Below are 20,233 nucleotides of genomic sequence, written 5' to 3' on the forward strand. Positions count from 1 at the left end.
CTGGGCGCCGCTGTATATGTCATGATACTTAGTTCACAATGTTTTTTCCAGGTGAAAGGTCCTCTTTAGGTGATTCAAAGAAAAGCAAAATCTTCAAACATTTTTCAGTTTATATAGTGAATGTTTGAGTTTGTAAAGAAGAATACAAACACTGCTATTTTTTGAACAGTCTAATATTCACTCTTCTTCAATTTTTTTAGAGGAACAACACAAATTTGATATATTTTTCTTCCTGTTTTGACTTGGAATATAATGTGTAGTGTTCCCAATGCATTTGTGTGCATGGAAATAAAAGATATTAGAAGCTTTATTCACTTTTTTAAACACACTGCTATTATTTTGAACACAACTGTATGAGGAGCAATACACCTATATCATATGTATGTGTTCTTGGTGGAAATTCCATAAAAAAGAGTTAGGTACCTGATTGCAAATAATGATATTCTTTTTCCAAGATAGCCAATGTTTCCCTTTCATGTTCAGCTTCAAATAGGTGGTCTTCTCTGTCTGTACAATCAACTGACTCAATTTCAGAGATCTCCGAGGCTGCTCTGGACATTGGTCGAGCTGCTGCAGAATCGGGTCTTGAACTGCTGTATGATCTTGAGATTCGATGAATGGACTTTGAAGAATAGGAGCTACAGGAGGGACTTGCTGCAAGATACCATATTCAATAATAACTAAATAATGTTACTCAAGTACAACAAAAAAGCTAGCAACATGGTTATGGCCACTTCCAGGGTTACAATTCGTAGACCTTCATGTACAGGTCCTTCTCAAAAAATTAGCATATTGTGATAAAGTTCATTATTTTCTGTAATGTACTGATAAACATTAGACTTTCATATATTTTAGATTCATTACACACCAACTGAAGTAGTTCAAGCCTTTTATTGTTTTAATATTGATTATTTTGGCATACAGCTCATGAAAGCCCAAATTTCCTATCTCAAAAAATTAGCATATCATGAAAAGGTTCTCTAAACGAGCTATTAACCTAATCATCTGAATTAACTAATTAACTCTAAACACCTGCAAAAGATTCCTGAGGCTTTTAAAAACTCCCAGCCTGGTTCATTACTGAAAACCGCAATCATGGGTAAGACTGTCGACCTGACTGCTGTCCAGAAGGCCATCATTGACACCCTCAAGCAAGAGGGTAAGACACAGAAAGAAATTTCAGAACGAATAGGCTGTTCCCAGAGTGCTGTATCAAGGCACCTCAGTGGGAAGTCTGTGGGAAGGAAAAAGTGTGGCAGAAAACGCTGCACAACGAGAAGAGGTGACCGGACCCTGAGGAAGATTGTGGAGAAGGACCGATTCCAGACCTTGGGGGACCTGCGGAAGCAGTGGACTGAGTCTGGAGTAGAAACATCCAGAGCCACCGTGTACAGGCGTGTGCAGGAAATGGGCTACAGGTGCCGCATTCCCCAGGTCAAGCCACTTTTGAACCAGAAACAGCGGCAGAAGCACCTGACCTGGGCTACAGAGAAGCAGCACTGGACTGTTGCTCAGTGGTCCAAAGTACTTTTTTCGGATGAAAGCAAATTTTGCATGTCATTCGGAAATCTAGGTGCCAGAGTCTGGAGGAAGACTGGGGAGAGGGAAATCAGTGTCAAGTACCCACAGTCAGTGATGTCAGCTGCTGGTGTTGGTCCACTGTGTTTTATCAAGGGCAGGGTCAATGCAGCTGGCTATCAGGAGATTTTGGAGCACTTCATGCTTCCATCTGCTGAAAAGCTTTATGGAGATGAAGATTTCATTTTTCAGCACGACCTGGCACCTGCTCACAGTGCCAAAACCACTGGTAAATGGTTTACTGACCATGGTATTACTGTGCTCAATTGGCCTGCCAACTCTCCTGACCTGAACCCCATAGAGAATCTGTGGGATATTGGGAAGAGAAAGTTGAGAGACGCAAGACCCAACACTCTGGATGAGCTTAAGGCCGCTATCGAAGCATCCTGGGCCTCCATAACACCTCAGCAGTGCCACAGGCTGATTGCCTCCATGCCACGCCGCATTGAAGCAGTCATTTCTGCAAAAGGATTCCTGACCAAGTATTGAGTGCATAACTGAACATAATTATTTGAAGGTTGACTTTTTTTTGTATTAAAAACACTTTTCTTCTATTGGTCGGATGAAATATGCTAAATTTTGTTAGATAGGAAATTTGGGCTTTCATGAGCTGTATGCCAAAATCATCAATATTAAAACAATAAAAGGCTTGAACTACTTCAGTTGGTGTGTAATGAATCTAAAATATATGAAAGTCTAATGTTTATCAGTACATTACAGAAAATAATGAACTTTATCACAGTATGCTAATTTTTTGAGAAGGACCTGTATATCAGAACATAGGATGAATATACAGATGTAGCAGGGTTAACACACAACCTCTTAGCTCAAATTTCTTAACTCATCATGTTATCTTGAAATAAAAGCCATTGAAAAGCAATTGAAGGTGTTTACTTAACGCATTTAGTTTAGATAACACGTCTCATAAAGCATGTGTGTTAACTCTACTACATGTACACAGTACAGTATATATACACAATATCTCGTGGGCGTTGCAAGTTGATGTTCAATTTTAAATTATGTCAGAATTACAAAGTCATTCCATATAAAGAATAATAAAGAAGATTTTCATACATCAAGGTTGTCCAAAGTGAACTTTAAATGTAACAAAAGGCTTTCACTTGCCTTGATTAATGTAAAATAATGCGCATATATAGATATCGTAAACCTAATGAAATCTTACTACGAATCCCGTATTAACATATGTACACCAACTTTCTGAGCATATTTACAAGTTTTGCATATAACAATAATAATATGCAAAAATATGTGTCTCCAACAGAGTGTTGTCTATTAAAAGGATAGAGCTATGGAAAGATGTCGAAACCATACTTGGCATCCGCATTAATTACATCACAAATAAAAGGATGCTTTAGATTTGCTGCAAGATGCAAACAGTATAGTGAAATTATATGATACTGAATACACTTTGCATTTCATTACAGGTAGCTGAAGAGTCACTGGGGTGAAGGAGTTCACTTATATGAACGCTAACGTGCACAATGCAAATATACATATTTGTGACACAGTGAAGGGTATGGTCTGGGAAAACAGGTATTTTCCTGCTGATATGCAGCCAGGTGGGGTCAAACACTGGACTGAATTTAAAGTGTCGGGTCCGGGTTTTGGCAGCACCTAGCTGTCCTTAAAAGAGAGCTGGGCTCAGCAGCAAGGTGTGTGTGCTGGGATCTGAGGCTTGTGCCGTGCTGGAGGGCTGAGACCCGTGTTTAGGGCCCCCTAAAAGCCTGCTATGGACTGCTAGAGGTAGAACTGCCAACAAGGTGATTTTTGCTTTGTGGACTTTCCATTGTGTGTGAACTAACACCAAGACTGCAAAGTGACGTTTTGTTTTTGCCTGATGTGTGAATAAACACAGAAGTTTGATTTAAAAACTGGTGATTTGCCTCTGTGCTGCGTCCGCATACCCTGTCTACCAGAGCGAATCCCCACAGTATTGTATTGTATATACATTACAATAATTTTGTTTTAAGGCTGGCAGCAATTTACAGGATTAGAGCTTGCTAAGTTTACTGCTCTATGAGTTTTAGGTTATATGCTATCTTATCTTATTAATGTCAAGCTGTTTGCCCCGTTCATTCGTATTTTAGTCCTATGAGGGTCTTTACATATATGAATATTGCTTGTGATAGTGTGACTGTCATGTTTAAAGATGTGCAAATTTATCAACTAGCGGGTGAATTTGAATTTCCATGTCACACAACCACAAAATAACCTGCCCCTGCATCTGTTTCAATGCAGAGGATTTCCTATTTCATGAACCTGAATGGATACAACCAATGCTCAGTGATCTGATTTCTGTACAGCTTAGTGTAGGAAAGTAGTAGGAATGCATTCATCTAGAAAAACAGCATTTTTTTTTTTAATGCTCTGCACTCACATGAACCACACTATAAGGCCAAAAGTGCATGCACACCCCTCCTAAATCTTAAGTTTAGGTGTTTCAACCAATCCAATCTGTAGCAGGGATTGCCCATATACTGTTGTTCCTAGGTGTCACCATACTTTTACCCATTTACTGTTGTTCCTCTCACACAACTTTCTAATCCTACAGCACCTGATTTGATATCACTGTGATGATAGAGGTATCCAGATATCAAAACTATTGTTAGGAGTAGGCAACCCCTCCATTTACATTCCAGTATTGGGTCATAATCTCGTCCATGTCCCCTGTCCAAAGCGAGGTCAGAAGATTCTAGCTATAAAATCAGTAAGATGGAACCACTTCACAGAGACCCCTAACAAAAAACTTGAAGATGGTGAGAGGGTCAAGCAAAAACTTAACACAGACCAGAACCATTAGAGGGGTCAGGGTCCTTGCCAGCTGAAACCCCTATCTTGCGATATACATCAAAGAATACGTGGCCTAATCCATAGTTGGGCCACATGCTTCCTCCTGAGAACTCAGGCCATGTATATGTGTTTACGGTATCAAAATTAAATCAATCCCAGCTCACTAACAGGGAGCAACTAGATAACTCAAGCTATCCAGCTATTACCTCCTCCATGTTTGGTAAGCATGTGTGAGGAACATTAGGGCGGAATGGATGGAGGTAATATGAAGTTGCTAGGATGCATGCCGAAAATATATCTTTATACAAAGATTTTTCGGCACACCTGATGGGCAGCAGAGGTCGTAAAAACTGTAAACAGGTCATTACCATACTCACTGGCCTCCTCTTACATCACAGGCTATGGGGGTTTGTGGGGGAACCTACAGACCCTTTTTACCAACATGTATGGAGGATAGAAATCTGTCATATCTTTGGGGATCACTGGCTTGATGGACTGACTGATATTTCTACTTCCCCAGGCAACTGGACTTATCAGTCACATAATGTATTAAGTTAGGTTTTTATTACTTTTATTTCCCAAACTGTTATTTTGCACTATATGTATATGTCTGTATATTTTATGTTATATTTTCTATGATAACCCCATTGTTTGCACACACACTATCCTTTTTTAATAATATTTTTTTATTCTAACGATTCCATGACCCTAGAAGAAGCGTTACCTAGATTGATTAATCTGTGAATGCTAGCAGTTGTAGAGTTTGCTTGATATGACATGACGAGTGGTGGCAGCTAAGACTGATTAGTTTCGGATAATCGAGTGCTGAGAGAGGGAGGCCCAGCATGACCCTGCAGGCTCCTATCCTGAATCTAAGTCGGTAATCCTGATAGTCACCAGCAAACAGGTTTGGATTATCCTACTAGAGGATCTTCTGGTTGGGGAGTTTCTAATACTAAAAAAGTGTCCCTCCAACAGTGCCAATGAGGTCCAGTAGATCCCTTGCTGTTGAGGTTGATCATCTGTATTGGATTATTTCAAAATAACCTATTTCACCTCCATGATGACACACTTTTATACATTATGATATAAAAAAACAGGGATGCAGAACTGGTAAGCCAAACTTCCAATTCCATATCCTCTATTTTTCCACACTCCGACTCCGAATTTGGGCTTATATATTTATATGATTAAAGTTTCCTGGATTCCTATTAAAGTCAATATGAAACAAGCTGTAGATTTCATTTATTTCCTGCTGTTAATCATATATAATAGCTAACGTTTTGAATCGATATTTGGAGTTGGTTTAAAATGTAATTGGAAGTGGACATGCAAATCCGAATAACTTTTGTGTCTACAGTGCTGCATCATTATCACTCGGTAAAACAGAATTCCACTGGCTATATGTTAAATCCAATGGAGCTAGATATTATATACTTTTCAGCAAGTAGAAAGCATGGGGAATATTTGTAAGAATAAAATATTAGGAGAAAAGGAATCATACCAGCCGAGATGTCTAGCACTGAAACTGAGAGCAGCCTAAACACTCTGAGGACATCACATTACAATTACATTAACATGTGTAGGTAGTGATGGATGATGAGCAAAATAGCAGTAATGAAGAAGCACAGTAAGTGCAGACTGAAATTGGCAAAGCTAAAGCCTCTCGATAAGGTGAAAGGAACAGACACTTGCAAAAATAACCATGTTCAAGTCTAGACAGAAAGCAGAAATGTAATTTCTTGTCTGCATATTTACATGTCAAAACACTTTTGCATGGTACAGTACCTCTTGCCTACTGCCGCATGACTTTATACATCATGTTGGAAGGCTCTTAACTGTAACCCGACGTATAAAGACATGGGGTTACACTGCGATCTGCCGGTGCCCCAGGGCACAACAGATTACTGCGATTTCTCTCTCATTAGACAGCTGCGATCACAGTATAGAGTGCTGAGACCAACAGAAGCGGTCTTACTGTGTGGCATCGCTTTAGAACTCTGCTACAACAATCCATTGCAGTGGAAAATATAAAAGCCATCAGGGGAGCACTCTTCTTGATGTGAAAGCACCCCGTGCTGGCTGTAAAATTAACTGTGAGCCTGTAGGCTGTGAATTAAACCTTTTCTGCCCTGACTGTGGCAGGAAGGGGTTAATTCACTTTTTTCCATTAAGAAAAAAATGAAAAAGTTAAAAAAGTTATAAAAAAATAATAAGTGTAATAAAAAGTTATACCTATAGTTATTAGTTTTATCAATAGTATAGCTGAATATGTACGCACACATACACATACATATTCCCCCTTTTTCGTTCATAAAAAAAAAAAAAAAAAAGAAGACATTTATTAGCTTTAGCAATAGTATAGCAGACTTTGTGGGTATAAAAGATACAAAAATACACACATTTGTTTTCCTTTTTATATCTGTCATCTAATAGCACAAAACAAAGCTGTCCCATGAAAAACAGTATCAAATACATGTAGGTTGGCTCAGAAATTAATGTTATTTGCAGGGAGATTGATAGGCCCAATGCTAAAACTGAAAAATTGTCCTGGTAAGGAAGGGGGATAAACACTCCAGTAATAAAATGTTTAAATTCCCATCAACCTGTATAGAGCCTTCTGGGATTTCTATGGTTTTCAATGGATATGCTCATGTATTCGGATGGAACAGCCGCTTTGTGCATGTTCTTTCTGTCTCACTCAGCATCTGCTCACTTCTCCCCCCTCCCCCTTCCACAGACTTGCATTGACATGTGTAATATGAACCTTTTTGTTAGCTGCTCCCGTCCTGGAGAGATTCAAAGCGTATTTCAAAGATAAAAGCTCTTAGCACGGAGGAATGACACAACAGATAGTCATAAAAATAGATGCCGTAGAATTGTCATTTCATGTGGAATGCAAACATTTACTAAGACACGTTATGAATGGTGGCAGGTCCTCTTTAAAGGGGTTTTCCAGTTACACAAAAAAAAATAACCCCAGCAATCAACTTGACTGCATTATATAAGTCAGATGATAATGTTCTCAGTGCATTTTGACTCCTTCAGCATAATTGTGATCTGCACCCTGTTTACATCCCAGAGCAATCCCAGAGAGTCTGTAGCATCAGCTCTCTTCTTCTCCTTCCCCTCCCAGCTGGAACATCCACTGAGGGTCAGCAGCTTCGTTAGTATTCACTTTAATGCAGTGAATACTAATGAAGCTGTGTTGGATATGGTTTGGGCGAAGGGCCCTCTTCCAGCACATAGACTTTTACTAAATAAATCACTTTCATCAGGATTTGAACTCCATGCCTTCTGTATGTCAGGCAGAAGAGTTACCATTACTCTATAGACCTGCTCTTTACAGGCACAACACTAAATTGTATATTACTGAAATGAAAGGGAAAAAAAATTGCACCATCTATCAATCACCATAAATAATATTGTCACGGTCTCTCCTGTGACAGGGGTCAGAAGATCTAAGAGACTGGCTGCACGTGATGTGATCTGACAGCCTCTTTGGTTTCACTTGTTTCTGTGTTGTTGCTGGTTATGACCACACCTCTTGTCTCAGTTGTAGCTTAAGTGGTCATTCCAACTCAGGGCCGGTGCTACCATAAGGCAGACCAAGCAGTCGCCTTAGGGCGCACCCTGAGGGAGGGCGGAAAAATGTGACATAGAGGGGGAGAAATGTGACATGGGGGTCTGATGGCTGACATTAGGGGCTGATGGCTGGGGGATGATGTCTGACATGGGGCTGTGAGCTGAGGTCTGATTAACATTGGGGGTCTGATTGGGGCTGTGAGATGAGGTCTGATTAACATTGGGGGTCTGATTGCTGGTCTGACCTGAGGTGTAATGGAAAATATTTTTTTCTTATTATCCTCCTCTAAAACCTAGGTGAGTTTTAGAGGGCGAAAAATATGGTCCTTAAACCAGCCATTGTCCGAAACAGAGAGAAGATACCGGGACCACAGAGAGGAGAAGCGCGGGGGAGGCGCCAAAATGTAGCTTCGCTTGTGTTGGCAAAAATCCTTGCACCGGCCCTGTTCCAACTCCTCTATTTAGTCTGGTCTCAACCATCATGCTATGCGGTTGATAGCTCCTTTCTTTGTTGTAGAAGTGCTGGTGTTTGGTTCTCCTCTGAGTTCCTGCTTGTCCGCGTACTTTGGAGTTAAGTGTCTTTTACCTATTTCTTGTTTGTTGTTTTCTCCTATCTTATGGTATTAGGCCTGAGGGAGTCTCCTTTTCCTTCAGCTGGGAAGCAACAGGTGATCTTTAGTGCTGACACTATTTCCAGGGCCCTTTAGGGTCATATAGGGCTCTAGGTTCCTGCAGTATGAACATTCCTACCATCAAGGTCTGTTCACACTCATAGTAGTCAAGGCTTCGTTTAGGGATTCACTAGGTGGTGACCTTTCTCCGTTCCCTAGTTTCCAGGCCTAGTACCTTTTCCCTTCCCTCTTGTGTTCGGTGTGGAGTTTACTTCCCATGCCGCGCCGTGACAAATATGTTCTCTATACTGTAGGGGATATTATGATTACAGGATACCAAATACTGTTATGAGATATTTCATACTAAGGACGTTACAAAAGCTTTAAGGGTCTTTGTTTCATTATTTCTTTAAAAACAGTAACTTTGCAGAAAATTTTAACTTTTACCATAAAAAAATCTGGAAAGTAAAAATTCTATTTTTCCTTCTATAACTTTTACTATAAGATATACAAGTTTCCGTGAGATCTGAACCCCAGACAATTTTTACAGTAGGTTACAGTAAACAGCTGCCTTACCCAGAAAAGCTCTGCTGTGAAGATAAGATTATTTATGCCTTATGGTTTAACTTTTTTTTTTTTTTTTTTTTTAATAATATATCACAAAACAGTATTTGGTGTTCCTGTAATCATAATATACTGTACAATATAGTGAACATATTATTTATGGTGATTGGTAGACAGTGTGAATAAAAATGGAGGGGACATATGATGTGCCTCTATGGAGCCCTGAAATTTCTGATGGCATCCCTGGATCCAAGGCTGCTTGAAACCCTGTTGGAAAACCCCACCCTAAGACACAGCATCATTGCTGACATCACATCTACAGGACAGGGTCCAGTTGTCATAGTGGGGGGTGGGGGAAACCCCCACCGTACAATGGGGACTGTTACTAGGCCAGACTACAGTGAAGGGAGCAGACGACAACCTACAGCCGCCCTAATCCTGACCCTAATCTCCTGACCGCATGAGCGAACCCTGAAGGTGGGAAGGCTCATGCACTGTAACCTGGATCGTGCTGACCCCGACGGTCCCTGGCATAGGGGTCAGGAATAGAAGACAACCGGTTCCTCAGGGACTCAGACGAACCGGAGTCTCCAGCTGCCTAGTAACAGGAGGAAGGGAAAAGACCATATGCAGCAACTGGATCGGCAGGTAAGAACACCAGAAAACTCACTTACCTGCCGCTGCCACCATGACTGGAATCCGTGCATACGAACTGGAGGCCACACACCAAACAGAGCACAACACAAACAACGCATACAGGAAACCAGCGTACCAGTTACTGCCTGGACCCCCATGCAGCAAGGTGCACGGCAGCCCCAGGCGGCGCTGCATACAGGCTTATGGTTCACCCCTCCAGGAAACCAGCCCCCATTACAGAGGTACAACATACAACAGGGGAATATCTAGCTGACATGCTGGAAACAACATAAACAGAGCAGACAGTCACAACACACTAGACATAAATACACCCTGGACAAAACCCACACCAATCAACAAAGGGTAGGATGGGAAGGAGAAACTGGGAAGACCTTGATGACCACAAGGGTGGCCCTCACTGGACAGAGGGTAAAGCCAGGAGCAGTGAACCACCAGCACATCATCAAGCCTGTAGGAAACCTGAGCTACAGGCATCCAGCAGAAGCAAAAAGCTCAAAGCGACCACACCCACACCAAGAACACACATTAACTCCAAGTTAACCAAACACAAGGAAAAAGCAACTGAAGGGGAATTGCACACACAAGCAAAAGGCAACAGGTTGCCACAGGCAAAAGAATGCGTGGCAAGCAAGTCACGGCGCGCACAGCAAAACCTGTGACACTGCCACAACATGCCAAAACAGCAACACATTGCCACCGGCAACAGCAAGCGTGGTAACAGTGTCATGGCGTACACCATAGGCCGTGACACCAGGGGAATGCGCATAACAACCTCTTGAGAGGCAAGGTCACTGATAATGTTATGTCTACAGGGCAGAGCTTTACAAATCTTGCCACACCTCAGATTTAGACATGTCAAGATAGAGAACCAGCACAGTGGAAAATGTCATGTGACCAGGACGGAGTGCAGGAAAACGGGGCATTACATATAAACAATAATTATTAGTAAATTATAGTATGTGTTGTTTCCTGTCAATTGAGGCTGAGAATTGCAAAACGGGAATACCCCTCTAAGAAGTATGGAGCTCATGACCAAAATGCGTTTTTTTGTCATAATAATTTTGGTATTAAAGATCATAAAATTTGTCTCTTAATTTATCATGATTGTGGTTATTTTAGGTTTATGTAAGTCACATACAAAACCACTGATTTACTTCAAGAGATAGTTTGTGTAGATCAAATACCTAAAAATCACTATGATTAACATTGCAAATACCTACAAAAAAAAAATAAAAACCAAGCCAACCTGATGTCTTCATTTCTGTGCTGGGAAACAAACTGAAATCAGTCCTAACCACTGCAACGTGCTGTCACACATGGCACTTGACCAACATTTGTTATACCAAAGCTGTGTAGCATTCAGGTGAAACACTGACTTGTAGAAATACAACAATGAAAACATTAATTTTCCTGGCTTGGAGTCACCTTAAGAATACAAACAGAACAGAACACAACCAGCAGAGATGTGATGGCTCTAAATATAAAAAAGACCTCGCTGCGCACAGCCTGCTGAACATAAAACGCGCGGGCTGCTGTTTTCACAAAAGAATTGATAAAGGGCTACAACCACACTTAATAAATTAAGGAAAATGTGTGCGATTCTGGCTTAGTTGAATTGTCGCCCATGTTGGTAACGAGCCATGAGGTTTTTTTAAATACAGAAATGAACTCTTGAGATGTGCGTCGATAGTAAATTCTTGAAAAAAGTAGATGTGTTTTTTTTTTTTTTATTCCATCTAGCTTTGGGTTCTTTTAAATTAAAACAAATGAATAAAAATGATTAGCTCATGCTGCAGCTCTAGATGCATATGAACGCATCCTACTGATTATGTGCTTTGTGTACAGCCAGAAACGGTGTAAAAATTATTACACATGAGAATTTCCAAAGGTCAGCCTTGAAATGGAAAGTATGGAGTCTATAAACCATGGCGAGGACAGTCTGAAAACTCATCACAGCTCCTTATAAATATTAATGCTAAACGGGCAAATTTTATGGGGATATGAAATGTAATTAGTTCTGCAATAACAGCCACAGGTATGTAACAAAATAGGCATTCAATAAAGAAAAACATTTTTATTGCACAAGTCTTGCATTTATAATAAAGTACTGTAGAAAAGCAAGCCATTTTATGATACTGATGCGAAAAACATAACTTACTGCATGTAGCGGGATATGTCATGTAGGAAACACACAAACCTCATCAAGTTGTGATTGTTATGATATTGGTACGCATGAATTTTCATGCCACATTTTCTGCATATTATCTGAGCACCACAATCATTCTCTAAAACTACAATGTAAAAAAAAAAAGGTGCTAGCAGTACTTTTTTTTTTAAATATTTGCAAACATTTGCAAAACCATTAAAAATCATGTGTGTGTCTAAGGGTGCATCCATTATGCCGCCTTTTCTTTCTCCTCCTTCCACTAAGAAAATTTGTAAAGGGATGAAGCTTAAAGGGGTTGTCTCACTTCAGTAAATGTAATTTATCATTTAGATAAAGTTAATACAAGGCACTTACTAATGTATTGTGATTGTCCATATTGCTTCCTTTGCCGGCTTCATTCATTTTTCCATCACATTAAACACATTACACCACCCTGCAATGAAGCTGCGGTGGCCGTGCTTTCACACTATAGGAAAAGGGGACGGCCTCTCTGCTGGCCGGGACTGTGAGAGCCTGAATAGGCATGCATGCACAGTAGCTCTCGTCCCTGCCACCTCATATCTGTGCTGTAGCGGTGGCCGTAACCCATGGAAACGAACAGTGTATAACGCGATGGAAAAATTAATCCAGCCAGCAAAGGAAGCAATATTGACAATCACAATACATTAGTAAGTGCCTTGTATTAATGGACATCTGTCAGCAGATTTGCATCTATGAAACTGGCTGTTGATCTCATGTTCATATGTGCCCACATTGAGTATAAAATTAAGTTCTAATATATGTGAATGAGCCTCAAAGAGCAATGGGGGCGTTGTCGTTACACCTAGAGCCTCAGCGTTCCTTGTAACTGCCGCGCCCTCTCCACTTTCACATGACCAGGCAGTGTAGATGTAATCATCTTGGCCCTGACACACGTGTTGCTCCTAGAGGCTCATTTACATATATTAAAATTTACATTCTTCTCAGGAATGCGTTCACGTATAAACATGAGACCAACACAGATGCCTTCAGCTGCCAAGCGCACATGCAACAGTTCAGCCAGTTTCATAGGTACACATCTGCTGACAAATGCCCTTTAACTTTGTGTACACGATAAATGCCATTTGCTGAGGTGATGCAACCCCCTTAAAAATAGCTTTTTTGTGGTTTAGACATTTTTCTTTAAATAAGGGAGCTGTTAGTCAATTAGGAAGAGGCCCAATACGAGCTGCTTGCTCTGGAGGACCCGTGAGCGACCTTGTCCATGTCTTAGCATCGGCACATTCTGCATGACCCTTTTAAGAAAAACAGATTGTCCTTATGAAGAAAAATAAGCTAAAGGTGCATTTACACGCCCCAAAAGAGCAGACAGTTATCGGGAAGGTACGGTTCCTTCCCGATAACTATCTGCTTGTCAGTGGAGGTAAGAGCTGTCTTTATGCAGCAATCTCCTTCACTGTACAGGGAGTAGCCATTTCTCATCCTTAGGCCTCATGTACACGACCGTTGTGTGTATCCGTGGCCGTTGTGCCGTTTTCCGTTTTTTTTCGCGGACCCATTGACTTTCAATGGGTCCGTGGAAAAATCGGAAAATGCACCGTTTTGCAGCCGAGACCGTGATCCGTGTATCCTGTCCGTCAAAAAAATAGGACCTGTCCTATTTTTGGGACGGACAACGGTTCACGGACCCATTCAAGTCAATGGGTCCGTGAAAACACGGATGCACACAAGATTGGCATCCGTGTCCGTGATCCGTGGCCGTAGGTTACTTTCATACAGACAGATCCGAAGATTCGTCTGCATAAAAGCTTTTTCAGAGCTGAGTTTTCACTTCGTGAAAACTCAGATCCGACAGTATATTCTAACACAGAGGCGTTCCCATGGTGATGGGGACGCTTCTAGTTAGAATATACAACGAACTGTGTACATGACTGCCCCCTGCTGCCTGGCAGCACCCGATCTCTTACAGGGGGCTGTGATCCGTACAATTAAACCCTCAGGTGCTGCACCTGAAGGGGTTAATTGTGCGTATCATAGCCCCCTGTAAGAGATCCGGGGCTGCCAGGCAGCAGGGGGCAGACCCCCCTTCCTCCCCAGTTTAAATTTCATTGGTGGCCAGTGCGGCCCCCGCCCCCCTGTATTGTAATAATAGCATTGGTGGCACAGTGTGCGCGCCCCCCCCCCTCCCTCCCTCTATTGCATTAACATTGGTGGCAGTGTTCGCCCCCCCTTCCTCCGTCTATTGTTTTAATACATTGGTGGCAGTGTGCGCCCCTCTTCCTCCCTCTATTGTTTTAATACATTGGTGGCAGTGTGCGCCCCCCCCTATTGTTTTAATACATTGGTGGCAGTGTGCGCCCCTCTTCCTCCCTCTATTGTTTTAATACATTGGTGGCAGTGTGCACCCCCCCCTATTGTTTTAATACATTGGTGGCAGTGTGCGCCCCCCCCTTCCTCCCTCTATTGTTTTAATACATTGGTGGCAGTGTGCGGCCTCCCCTCCGATCGGAGTCCCAGTTTAATCGCTGGGGCTCTAATCGGTAACCATGGCAACCAGGACACTACTGCAGTCCTGGTTGCCATGGTTACTTAGCAATAGTAGAAGCATCATACTTACCTGCTAGCTGCTGCGATATCTGTGTTCGGACGGGAGCTCCTCCTACTGGTAAGTGACAGGTCTGTGCGGCGCATTGCTGTCACTTACCAGTAGGAGGAGCTCCCGGCCGGACACAGACATCGCAGCAGCCAGCAGGTAAGTATGATGCTTCTACTATTGCTAAGTAACCATGGCAACCAGGACTGCAGTAGCGTCCTGGTTGCCATGGTTACTGATCGGAGCCCCAGCGATTAAACTGGGACTCCGATCGGAACTCCGCTGCAACAATGATTGGGGGGGGGGGGAGGAGGCCGCACACTGCCACCAATGTATTAAAACAATAGAGGGAGGGGCCGCACACTGCCACCAATGTATTAAAACAATAGAGGAAGTGGGGGCCGGGGGGAGGCGCACACTGCCACCAATGTATTAAAACAATAGAGAGAGGAAGGGGGGGCCGGGCGCACACTGCCACCAATGTTAATGCAATAGAGGGAGGGAGGGGGTGCCGCACACTGTGCCACCCATGCTATTATTACAATAGAGGGAGGGAGGGGCGGGGGGGCCACACTGGCCACCAATGATATTCAAACTGGGGAGGGGGGGGGTCTTCCCCCTGCTGCCTGGCAGCCCTGATCTCTTACAGGGGGCTATGATACGCACAACTAACCCCTTCAGGAGCGGCACCTGAGGGGTTAATTGTGCTGATCACGGCCCCCTGTAAGAGATCGGGTGCTGCCAGGCAGCAGGGGGCAGTCATGTACACAGTTTGTAGTATATTCTAACTAGAAGCATCAATGTAACTCATATCCGACAGTATATTCTAACATAGAGGCGTTCCCATGGTGATGGGGACGCTTCAAGTTAAAATATACCATCGGATTGGAGAAAACTCAGATCTGATGGTATAAAAAAAGACTCCAGACTTTACATTGAAAGTCAATGGGGACGGATCCGTTTGCAATTGCACCATATTGTGTCATCCGTCCCCATTGACTTGCATTGTAATTCAGGACGGATTCGTTTGGCTCCGCACGGCCAGGCGGACACCAAAACGACTTTTTTTTCATGTCCGTGGATCCTCCAAAAATCAAGGAAGACCCACGGGCGAAAAAACGGTTACGGATCACGGACCTACGGACCCCGTTTTTGCTGACCGTAAAAAAAAAAAAACGGTCGTGTGCATGAGGCCTTATACAGATTATTTGTTTCTAGGAAGCAGATCACTGTTCACATAGCACAATCTGCTACCCAGAAATGAATTAGGAGTCTGCAGCGACAATTTCATCCAATGAACAAGCAGGGTCCAATTATCAGGACTGAGCATTTGTACGAATGTTCATTCCTGATAATTGGCCCGACCACTGCCATGAGTCCTAACACTTTTAGCTAATAGTCCTGGCTCTCCAGTCATTCCTAATCACTGGAATCTTGGTAGTAATAACCTCTGTGCTTCACATGTCCTAGGGCAGGGATCAGCAACCTCCAGCACTCCAGCTGTTCAGAACCTACAACTCAAAGAATGCTTCATTCACTTCTATGGGAGTTAGAAGAAAAGCCAAGCATATTTGCATGGTGGGAGTTGTAGTTTCATGGCAGCTGGAGTGCCGAAGGTTGATGATCCTTGTCCTAAGGGATGTAACACTGGGGGAGTCACTTATAGAAAAGGATGTGGGTGGCCTTGTAGATTGTAGATCAAGTGCCAGCATACAATGTCAATCAGCTGCTTCTAACTAGAAGCACCCCCATCACCACCAAGATAGTGTCATGCATTAAACGAGGCATGGACTCGCGAGGCAGGGATGTAATACTACCACTTTACAGAGCGCTGGTGCGGCCTCATCTGGAATATGCAGTTCAGTTCTGGGCACCAGTCCATAGAAAGGACGCTCTGCAGCTGGAAAAAGTACAGAGCAGAGAGACTAAACTGATAAGGGGCATGGAGGGTCTTAGTTATAAAGAAAGATTAAAAGAATTTAATTTATTTAGTCTTGAGAAAAGACATCTAAGAGGGGACATGATTTACATATACAAATATATACTCTAAATGGGCCATACAAAAAATACGGTGAAAAACTGTTCCATGTAAAATGCCCTGAAAAGACAAGAGGGCGCTGCCTCCGACTGAAGAAGAAAAAGTTCAGTCTCCAGAAGCGTCAAAGCTTCTTTACTGTAAGAACTGTGAATCTGTGGAATAGACTTCCTAAGGACGTGGTCACAGCAGGAATAGTGGACAGTTTCAAAAAGGGTTTAGACAAATTCTTATACGTAAACAACATTAATGCTTATGAAAACGTGTAGAAATCTGAGTCTCTGAGTCTTCCATTTCTGGAAATCATGTGGAAGAACTAGTCATCAATTAATTGCAATTAGTTATTATTGCGGCACTGAATTAGTTAAAAGGGTTCCCCAGAACTATGGCACAATCCTAGTTTGCGGACAACCTGTGGAAGATGATTGTTTTACCACTACTTAACATACTGTTGTGCAGCAATCTGGGCTGTACTCACATGACCGCCTGACTCTGGTTGCGGGGGCTACCACTGATGTGTCAAATGGATCTGCTGCTGGGTCTTCCTGTTCAGCTGTATAATGTACTGTACATTGCAGTTGAACAGGCAGACATGAAAGTAGATCAGGTGGAAACATCAGTGGAAAAGCCCACAGCCAGAGTCAGGTGGTCACAGGAGCACAGCCCAGATGGCAGAATCTGCCTCGCATCAAAGGGGTAAGTAGTGGTCATATAATCTTCATTCCCCAGGTTGTCTGCAAGCTAGGCAGCTGTGGTGGGAATTATAACCCTCCTGTCAGTGAAGACACAAACACAATGGCATGGACAGTGACACACATGGCACCCATGTTAATTCCAGGTTGTGAAAAATATGAAAAAAGTCAAGGGGGGTGAATACTTTGGGGACAGTGTGATGTCAATATCTGTAAAGCGCTGAGGAATATAGCAGCGCAATATAAGTGCATAAAAGAAATAAATATTACTGTACTACGTCAAGGTGCATAAAAAAGAAAACATTCCCTTCATAACAGTACAGTAGATTTACATGCTGTCCTGTATAAAAAAAAACTGATGAAATGTCAGAATATCATAAATACCTAGAGGAAAAAAGACAATGCAGCAGCACCCTGCAAATCAGATAAAGGGTTTTCTGAGACTTTATAACTAATGATCTATCCCAGTGATGGTGAACCTTTTAGAGACCGAGTGCCCAAACTGCAACCCTACCACCCACTTATTTATCGCAAAGTGCCAACACTGCAATGACAATGAATACCAATATAGTATGTCTTCCATGTAATTTATCTATAATAACCTGCCTACATTCAATGCGCTGCCTGTGCCATTCATAGTGCGCCCTGCGCTGATGAATGGCAGAAAAAGTCTAAGGCATATTGGTACACCATAGACTTTTCCCAGGGCACGGGTGCCCACATAGAAGGCTCTGAGTGCCACCTCTGGCACCCGTGCCATAGGTTCGCCACCACTGATCTATCCGCTGGATAGGTCATCAATATCTGATTGGTGGAGGTCAGACATCTGAGATCCCTGACGATTAGCTGTTTGATAAGGCTGCACTAGGCTGAGTGACGACACGTTCATTGGTCACGTGGCCTAGGTGGAGCTCAGCCCTCATAGAAGTCAATGGGGCTGAGTGCGATACCAACACAGGTGCCTTATCAAGCAACTGATTAGCAGAGGTCCCGGGTGTTGCACCGCCACCGTTTGGATACTGATGACTTATCCTAAGCACAGGTTATCAGTTCTAAAGTCTTGGAGAACCCTTATAAGGCGCCCCAACTATCATACAGCACTGTAGCTCAGTGATTAGCACTGGTGCCTTGCACAGCTGGGGTCCTGGGTTCGAATCCAACCAAGAACAACATCTGCATGGAGTTTGTATGTTCTCCTAGTGTTTGTGTGGGTTTCCTCCAGGTTCTCTTGTTTCCTCCCACACTCCAAAGACATACTGATAGGGAACTTACAGTGCCTTGCAAAAGTATTCACCCTCCTTGACTTTTTTCATGTTTTGTTACATTACAGCCTTAAGTTCAATGTTTTGTTAATCAGAATTTTATGTGATGGATCAGAACACAATAGTTTATGTTAGTGAAGTGAAATGAGAAAAATATATAAATAAAACTATTCTTTAGAAATAGAAAATTGGCATGTGCGTATGTATTCACCCCTATTGTTAGTAAGCCCATAAAAAGTTCTGGTGCAACCAATTACCTTCAGAAGTCACATAATTAGTGAAATGATGTCCACCTGTGTGCAATCTAAATGTCACATGATCTGTCATTTTATATACACACCTTTTTTGAAAGGCCCCAGAGGCTGCAACACCTGAGGCATCACTAACCAAACACTGCCATGAAGACCAAGGAACTCTACAAACAAGTAAGGGACAATGTTGTTGAGAAGTACCAGTCAGTGTTAGGGTACTTTCACACTTGCGTTTTTCTTTTCCGGCATAGAGTTCCGTCACAGGGGCTCTATACAGGAAAAGAACTGATCAGTTTTATCCCCATGCATTCTGAATGGAGAGTAATCCGTTCAGTTTGCATCAGGATGTCTTCAGTTCAGTAGTTTTGACTGATCGGGCAAAAGAGAAAACCGCAGCATGCTACGGTTTTCTCTCCGGCGGAAAAAACTGAAGACATGCCTGATCCGGCATTTTTGATCCGCATGACAAGCGGAGAGACGGATCCGTCCTTGCAATGCATTTGCGAGATAGATCCGCATCCGGATCCGTCTCACAAATGCTTTCAGTCAGCGGCAGATCGGCGGATCCGGCGGCCAGTTCTGACGATGGAACTGCCCGCCGGATCACACTGCCGCAAGTGTGAAAGTAGCCTTAGTTATAAAAAAAATCCAAATCTTTGATGATCTCCAGGAGCACTATCAAATCTATCATAACCAAATGGATAGAACATGGCACAACAGCAAACATGCCAAGAGACGGCCGCCCACCAAAACTCAAGGACTGGGCAAGGAGGGCATTAATCAGAGAGACCTAAGGTAACCCTGGAGGAGCTGCAGAGTTCCACAGCAGAGACTGGAGTATCTGTACATAGGATTACAATAAGCCATACGCTCCATAGAGTTGGGCTTTATGGCAGAGTGGCCAGAAGAAAGCCATTACTTTCAGCTAAAAACAAAAAGGCACTTTGCGAGTTTGTGAAAAGGCAAGTGGGAGACTCCCAAAATGTATGAAGGAGGTGCTCTGGTCTGGGGAGACTAAATTTGAACTTTTCGTCCATCAAAGAAAACGCTATGTCTGGCGCAAACCAAACACATCACTCAAAGAACACCACCCTGACAGTGAAACATGGTGGTGGCAGCATCATGCTGTGGGGATGTTTTTCAGCAGTCGAGACTGGGAAACTGGTAAGAGTTGAGGGAAAGATGGATGGTGCTAAATACAGGAATATTTTTTAGAACATGTACCGCTCTGTGCGTGATTTGAGGCTAGGATGGAGGTTCACCTTCCAGCAGGACAATGACCCCAAACACACTGCTAAAGCAACACTTGAGTGGTTTAAGGGGAAACATGTAAATGTGTTGGAATGGCCGAGTCAAAGCCCAGATCTCAATCCAATAGAAAATCTGTGGTCAGACTTAAAGATTGCTGTTCACAAGCGCAAACCATCCGACTTGTAGAAGCTGGGCAG

General features: G+C 42.8%; 1 protein-coding gene across 1 annotated transcript in view; it reads right to left on the minus strand.

The window, feature by feature from the left end:
* Window positions 1-20,233, minus strand: part of ZBBX (zinc finger B-box domain containing) — a 216,478-nt gene that overhangs the window by 23,146 nt on the left and 173,099 nt on the right. The window contains 1 exon segment of the mRNA XM_044291843.1: window positions 424-654. Coding sequence (XP_044147778.1) covers window positions 424-654 — 231 coding nt within the window.

This window comes from Bufo gargarizans, chromosome 4 (assembly GCF_014858855.1).
Source record: "Bufo gargarizans isolate SCDJY-AF-19 chromosome 4, ASM1485885v1, whole genome shotgun sequence".
In the NCBI taxonomy this organism is placed as follows: Eukaryota; Metazoa; Chordata; class Amphibia; order Anura; family Bufonidae; genus Bufo; species Bufo gargarizans.